The 8014-nt window shown below is 39.8% G+C and overlaps 1 protein-coding gene across 1 annotated transcript; it reads right to left on the reverse strand.

Moving 5' to 3' along the window:
- Nucleotides 1–297: 297 nt before the first annotated feature.
- On the reverse strand, nucleotides 298–5868 carry LOC107723398 (tubulin beta chain). Its single transcript, XM_016531984.1, has 4 exons — nucleotides 5714–5868; nucleotides 3665–3773; nucleotides 2375–2485; nucleotides 298–2232 (listed from the first exon to the last, which is right to left on the reverse strand). Exons 1-4 carry the CDS (start codon nucleotides 5768–5770, stop codon nucleotides 1175–1177), a joined length of 1335 nt encoding a protein of 444 aa, XP_016387470.1. The 5' UTR covers nucleotides 5771–5868; the 3' UTR covers nucleotides 298–1174.
- Between the last annotated feature and the right edge of the window lie 2146 nt (nucleotides 5869–8014).

The following is an 8014-nucleotide window of genomic DNA, read 5'->3' on the forward strand; positions in this document are numbered from 1 at the left end:
TATCAAAAGCAATTAATGGTGATTAATAATACAATGAATTATTTGTTTCCCATTACACACACACACACACACCCCTCTCATATATTGTACTTCACTTTATTACTATATTATGTACTTTATTATATCATGTGTTTAAAGTTTTCATTAAGCCAATATTTTATGTAAGTGCAAACCTAAAAGGGACTTTTCCTGAGCTTCTTCAGTTATGTATATGGTGTAATGCAGCAAAAACACACCAAAAACCAAAGCAAAGGCTTGATTTTTATCTAAATTGTTTTCATTTTTATTTTGGTTGTCTCCAGAGGCTCAGTTTTTCCACAGGGACAATCAAGGAACATAAAAACATTTGAAAAATGTAATAAAGAGTATGCAGTAACACTTAAAAGTATGGGCTCAGATATGAGACATATATGAGAGTCCATGAATTAAAAATTTGCACCAACAATTCATTCAACATGCTAAAACTTTCGTCTTTCCATCTGCATAATCTAAAATACTTTACCGTTTCGTCCATGTCATTAATCATACTCCTCCTCCTGTAGACGTTGGCTGGCGTCCAAGCGAGGTTAAGATTCAGTACCCTTGTTATTCTGAACCTAGTCTTTCTTACAGTCCTTTTCTTTTCCTTCATCTTTCACACAACATACTTTTGGAAACATTTCTCTAAATACTGCAATTAGACCCGCTGAGGTCACACTGAAGTGCCATTATCTCACAGAGTTGCCCTGTTCTAGTGCAATAATAACAAAAGCAAACATTAAAACACTATAATAATAATTTTTACTTGAGTTGCCAACAAAAAGAAGCAAATGTTCCAATGAAAGAAAAATGAGATGTTACTGTCCTCCTGACCCCACTATCTATCCATTTATAACATTGATTCTAATTGGATGTTTGCCACTTTATTCTTCCCTGTTCTGTACAGAGAGGAACTGACCATCAGAACGGTAAAGAAATACACAAAAAAGTGAGTGATTTATAATCGTAAACACTGTTATCCACCCATTCCGTGTTTAAGAACATTCTTTCTGTCTTCCTCTGGTTATTTTTGGCCCCGTTTGTCTAGTGCTAATTTCTACTTCATTTGATTGAGACACTAAAACTGTTCCATATACGTTTTGCTACATTTACTCAAACTTGGACACACTACCACCTCCCCAAACACCTTTCCTCCTTAAGCATCGTCCTCAGCCTCTTCCTCAAACTCGCCCTCTTCCTCGGCGGTGGCGTCCTGGTACTGCTGGTACTCAGACACCAGATCATTCATGTTGCTCTCTGCCTCGGTGAACTCCATCTCGTCCATCCCTTCTCCTGTGTACCAGTGGAGGAAAGCCTTACGCCTAAACATGGCCGTGAACTGCTCGGAGATACGCTTGAACAGCTCTTGGATAGCCGTGCTGTTGCCGATGAAGGTGACGGCCATTTTGAGACCCCTAGGCGGAATGTCGCAGACGGCAGTTTTGACGTTGTTGGGGATCCACTCCACGAAGTAGCTACTGTTCTTGTTCTGGACGTTCAGCATCTGCTCGTCGACTTCCTTCATAGACATGCGGCCACGGAATACGGCGGCGACGGTCAGGTAGCGTCCGTGTCTTGGATCGCAGGCCGCCATCATGTTCTTGGAGTCGAACACTTGCTGCGTAAGCTCAGGCACAGTGAGGGCGCGGTACTGCTGGCTGCCTCGGCTGGTCAGAGGGGCGAAACCGGGCATGAAGAAGTGCAGACGGGGGAAGGGCACCATGTTGACGGCTAATTTGCGCAGGTCAGCATTCAGCTGGCCGGGGAAGCGCAGGCAGGTGGTGACGCCACTCATGGTGGCTGAGACCAGATGGTTGAGGTCACCGTATGTGGGGGTGGTGAGTTTGAGGGTGCGGAAGCAGATGTCGTATAAGGCTTCATTGTCTATGCAGTAGGTTTCATCCGTGTTCTCCACCAGCTGATGGACGGACAGTGTAGCGTTGTAAGGCTCCACTACAGTGTCAGAGACTTTTGGGGAAGGCACCACGCTGAAGGTGTTCATGATGCGGTCTGGGTACTCTTCACGGATTTTGCTGATCAGCAGGGTACCCATACCAGACCCGGTACCACCACCCAGGGAGTGAGTAAGCTGGAAGCCCTGCAGGCAGTCACAGCTCTCAGACTCCTTACGGACCACATCCAGAACAGAATCTACAAGCTCCGCCCCCTCTGTGTAGTGGCCCTTGGCCCAGTTGTTACCAGCGCCGCTCTGTCCTGTAAGGTCACAGGGAGGAAGCACACACATCAGACTGTGTAAGATGAGGCATTTCACATCCTTTCTGTTTGCAACTATAATGTGATACTTTTAACATATTTTGCACAATTAAAAAAAAATTCCCTTTTGCCAGTCACTCACCAAATACAAAGTTGTCTGGTCTGAAGATCTGTCCGAAGGGTCCTGAACGCACAGAGTCCATGGTGCCAGGCTCCAGATCAACTAGAATAGCTCTTGGCACATATTTACCGCCTCCACGAGAGAGAGAGAGAGAGACAGGGACAAGGGAAAGAAGCAGACCAACTCAGTACATGTAAGAAATTAAATCTATAAAAAAAGTTATTTTAATACCTGCATGCAGGTTTAAGGCTTTAAAAAAAATGATGTAGAGTAAGATGGGTAAGATGTCCGTGTTTCATTTTTCTCTTGACCTCTAGTCACCAAGCCTCATCTCAACACATTTTTTTAATAGTTATACTTTAATGTTGACTTAATTACAGCTGTACAGTATTTATATTTGTAGAGCCAAATATATTGTTTTCTTATTGAACTAAAACATTAAAAAGAGACACCTCGGAACATGGTCAAAAGGCTCTCAGTAGAATGTTGTTGCTGGTGTTACTTAATTCAATAATTATTATCATCCACAGAGTTAATATTTAATAATTTAATTAATTATTAAATATAACAATAAAAATGTATTCTATTCTATAACTAAATAGTCAACATGCATACATTTTCATGGAATATTCAATGTTTATAATGTATTTTACATTAATGACAACTTTTTCCAAAAAATTAAAAAGTATAACATATTTTACAAAAATAGAAATAAAAAAAAATCAGACAGGCCAAAGTTTCAAGTTTATCTCAAGGGGCTTTTTTCCCTTTTCATGATTTTCAGTTTTGTGTTTTTAAGAACTAAATAAGCAAACCTATTACCTATAAAACCTATAAAATTTAGCATTAAGCAGGAATTTTAACTATCTTTTCTTCTCTATTGTGACGTGTTTTCAAGTTAAACAGCTTCTCGAACAAGAAAAAAAGTAGGGCTGGACTTGATTTTGTCCATCGGGAATTGGTTGGATTGTTTGATCATTGTTGTTTGCTAATAGCTGTGTTCATTTAATGTGATTGACAGGTTGCTGGAGAAGAGGGATGTTTGTCCTGCCCTCACGCCAGTATACTACACATCATCGAAGAATAGATGTCGTGGGGGGAGGAGGTAGCAATGTTTTTGAATAAAGATTACGGTGCCATTTTTTTTCAATGATGTGCGCATATAAATCATTTATGATAAACATTGCAACATTCCATAAAATAATACAAACTTTTGATTTCTTGGTGACTTTATTAATATATTAGTTGATGTCATCATCCTGTACGTGTAAATGTGCAGTGTTCTTAAAGGGGGCATCTACAGGACAGTACCTGTAGCTTCATTATAGTAGACGCTGATTCTGTCCAGCTGAAGGTCACTGTCTCCATGGTAGGTTCCTGTTGGGTCGATCCCATGTTCATCACTGATCACCTCCCAGAACTGCAAACAACACACTGTAATTTAAAGCATCTCCCCCTTGCAATTTAATGCAATTCAGTAATCATTTCAGCAATTCATTTATGCAAGGCTAAATAAATTCTGTCCTGTAAATCAAATTTGAAACACTTTGAGAAAAGGTGTAAACTAATCTAGCACTAATCTGTAATCTGCAATGACTGGAATTTGTTCAATGAGTTTTAGCTGAGAAAGAGGCTTTATGGATGTTTAAATCATTAATTCTATGTCACTGTCCAAGTGACCTTAATCTGAAAGAGAAGCGGAGAGAGAGGGGTCAGGATGGACTTAACAAGGCTGCGAGGGAATGGAGAAAGAAAAGATTGTTCTTGGGATATATTGAAAATAATTGTTTTGAAAGAATGAGGCCAATAAACTGGAGGACGCTGACTGACAAAGTCCTAATGTGACCCTGTTCTGACACTCTCGCTTATCAAAACCTGTTACATTTCTGCTGTGTCATCACATCATATCATCCTAATATACCATGTGGACACATATGAAATCATTCGGCTTCACCTATTTGACCTTTTTAACCACAATTTAAGACAATTATCCCATAATTTTGAATTAATTTGATTTCGCCAATTATTTAATCCACCAAATCAAAGTTTTCCATAAATATGTAATTTACTCATTAATTATTCATATTTCATTTACATCTCTGCCATAGCAGGGATGGGCAGCAGCTGTTAGAGCCATCAATCCATTTGTGGATGCCTCCTGGTCCCCACCCTGACCTCAGATGAGTTCAACAGACACTGGCAATCTCATCATTTGAAAGGCATGTCAAAGTTTTATAATGGATGAAGACGATTTAACCTAATTTCTGATGCCACAGAAGGCATGCAACATCTCATGGGCAATCTTTAAAAAATATGCATCTTTAATGAAGCCATGGGTGTGAATAAATCCTTATTGCTGGTGGGTGCTTTAATCTCTGTTGATGTGGTAGAAAATCAGATTTAATAGATTAACTGGATATTTAAAATTCACAAACGTTGATAATGATAATCCTTTTGTTATAACACTTATAGTAAAAAGAAAGCTAGAAAGAAAGCTTCAAATATATTTATTAAATTCTCTACTATCATTCTCCATCGCCCCACCCTTCCCATCATCCTCCACATGACCACGGTCAATTTCTGCACATCGATAAAAAGACGAATTTAGTTCAAACTAAAAAAAAAATGCTAAAAAAAAAATTATGTTAAGGTATGCGGTTGTAATATTAGTGCCACGTGTCATGGCTCGCGCACTGGTCCTGACAGCTGTTTAAAGGGCTCGTGGCACTGATAACGGGTAGTAATGTTGATTAGTACCGAGAGAGCTGCTGTTCACATCTGATCCGCCACACCCGGTGCACTGTCAAGAATGAAAGAAAGAAAGAGGCCAGACCCCCCATTCCCCAGCGAATCCATTCACCCACAGCTCTGATTTACAGACAAAGAGATTTATAGTTGGAGTCTACGGAATTTGAGCATCATTTATTTAGATAAGCTATACAGATCGTGTTAAAGAAATTGTGGGAATGAATGAGGAGTGGGATCCGCATATTTTGGGCGTGAATAAAGGGGGTTCAGATGAGGCCAAAAAAAAAAGACAAATGGGGGAAAAAGATTACTGTACATAAACTGGGTCTATAAAACTGCTCAACGTGTTGCTATAGTGTAATGCATTATTAATAACCTTTGGTAAGGGTGCAAAGCAAAATAAAATAGGTAGCCTATGTTCTGCAAAATATGCCTAATATATTTAATATGCCGAGAAACAATAAGAAGAGCAAATATTTCTATTTTAGATTAGGTAAAGACTTTGAACTAAAATTACACGGATTCATTGCATTCTGAGACTCTTTTGCTGTTATTTAGTCGTAGCTGTTAAATATAAATGACTCACTTTTTACTCTGAAAAACTGTTCTTACCTTTGCACCGATTTGGTTTCCGCACTGACCGGCCTGGATATGAACAATCTCCCTCATTGTTAGAAATTGTGTGAGAACTTCTCAGATAAACCTGAAAAGTAACGGCGTGGCTCACTAATAATTTGGAAAAGCCGGACAAAGGATTTATATTCCTGGATTGTCTCCAGATCGAGGCTGGAATAGTAGTGGGCGGGGCACTTCTGGATGTTGAGAAACCTGATTGGTCCAAGACACATTTTAGTGACGGGGATTGGAGTGCAGACCGGAAGTATATAGGGAGTGCCAACAAGGATTGTAATTGTATGTCGAAAAAAAGAGAAAAGTCTGCTGATTGTATCCAGTTGTGCTTTTCTTATTAAGGTTTTTTAGTCACATATTTAAAGCAAATGTCCTTCCTGACTAATGCTTTTACATCCGTTTGATTTGTATCTTTACTATCTAAGACAAAATGTGCCCTTGAACAATTGTTCTTCTATTAAAATACACATGCATAGTCAGACTCATTGTTATGGTGTATAAATATGGATGTCATTCATTATTGTTTAACTTATTGTTTTGTTTTAATTAATAAAGTTTACCCACTAATATTTTCTTTATGGATACAATATGGGGATAATGAAAAAATATATATTGACTATAGAACATAAAAGAAGGTAATTGTCAAAAGCTTGCTGCATTGACAAAGCAGTATGGAGCTGATAAAAGAACCCGAGACATTGAAAAAGAGTATCAGAGAGATTGCAGACGTCCTTGAGTTAATGTATAAGAGCAGTCTAAAGGGATCATTAAAGGAATAAAGAAATATACAGGAAAAATGACCTGTTAACATGTTCCTTATGTGAAATTAGACAAACTTGGGGGGGGGGGCGCATGTCCTAAAAGGTTGAAAACCCCTGATCTAGATCATCATGTTTGTAGTGTATTCCAGGGGATTAAAACGGACAATATTTCAGACCTAGTGAGTAATAGTAAATAATAATATAGTAAGTAATTGTAAATATGTAAAGTTGCATAAGCTCATTACTTAGCCATATAAATCATTATTATGGTTTCTATGGCTAGGACCTGCAGTTCCTACAAGGATTTAAGTTTACTACTAGACTAAAAACAGTTCAAGTGAGCAGGTGCATAAGACAGCGCTAACGTTACGTCCCCACTTCAAAACACACAATATTTTACACTTTTGTGAATAATTACCTGTCAGGGTCTTTGGGAAAACGATGAAAGGCAATATTTTTACTGTCCCACTGATAGCTTTTGCAGTGGATTGCCCAACATTGCGTTCTTTTATTCCACTTTGACCTCTTTTTCGTTGTTATTCTGTCTATTTCTGTATGTCTGTGCTGTTGTTAGTGTTGGGTCGTTTTAATGTGACTCGGGAAGAACGAGTCGTCTCGGGGAGTGATTCGTTCAGTCGCGCATGCGCAACATCCTATAGGTTCTGTACTGGAATTAGTCAAGTAGTTCACGTAACATTTTAATTATATTTTGCTAAAATTAACGAAATGACTCGAAAAAAGATTTGTTCATTTTGCTGAACGAGACTCAAAGGTCCGAGTCGGTAAAATGATCCGAACTTCCCATCACTAGCTGTTGTCCAGTTGGAATTTTCACCCCAAAATGGCGGCCGTGCTACCGAAGCGCCACCTAGTGGCTGTTACCATAGACCGTATAAAATCATGGACGTAGTGTCCGTGACGTCACCCGTAGATTTCCGAAGAGCGTTTTTGAAGCTCAAAATTGGGCGGAGGCGGCCGTCGCCATCTTGGCAGCGCGTCACCGCGCGTCACTCCAAGATAATCGAAAATGGGCAAAGAGGCGGAAGCAGGTTGCTGAAGCCACGCCCACCTAGCTTGACGGTGGTGACAGCAGCGGCAATCCACCTGTCACTCAAGTTACCCAAAATGCATCAGAGTTTCGCCTCTTGGGCTGCGTTCCAGTCCCCGGTCTTCTATACTCTTTGGTAATACCTTGGCTGAGTTCCAGTTCACTTTTAGACACGCACTGGCAAACTTCCCTAAGCACTTACCCTCGGGGGAATCCCCGCTGCCATTTTGACGTGCGTTCCACTTAGTCAAGTGGACGAGGGAAGTTTACATGGACATACCCTTGACCCCTCGATTTTGACCGAGGGAGCGAGTCTGCTTCATATGCACACTTCAGGCCGCTCCATAGACCACAATGCAACACGACTATGACGTCATCGCAGATCGCGTTTAATTTATCCCCACCCCAAACAACTCTATAATATATAAAAAAAAATTTTTTTACATTTATAACAGCCCAAACATACCTATATAC

The sequence above is a fragment of the Sinocyclocheilus rhinocerous genome, unplaced genomic scaffold, assembly GCF_001515625.1.
Source record: "Sinocyclocheilus rhinocerous isolate Xijiao unplaced genomic scaffold, SAMN03320098_v1.1 scaffold241, whole genome shotgun sequence".
Lineage (NCBI taxonomy): Eukaryota > Metazoa > Chordata > Actinopteri > Cypriniformes > Cyprinidae > Sinocyclocheilus > Sinocyclocheilus rhinocerous.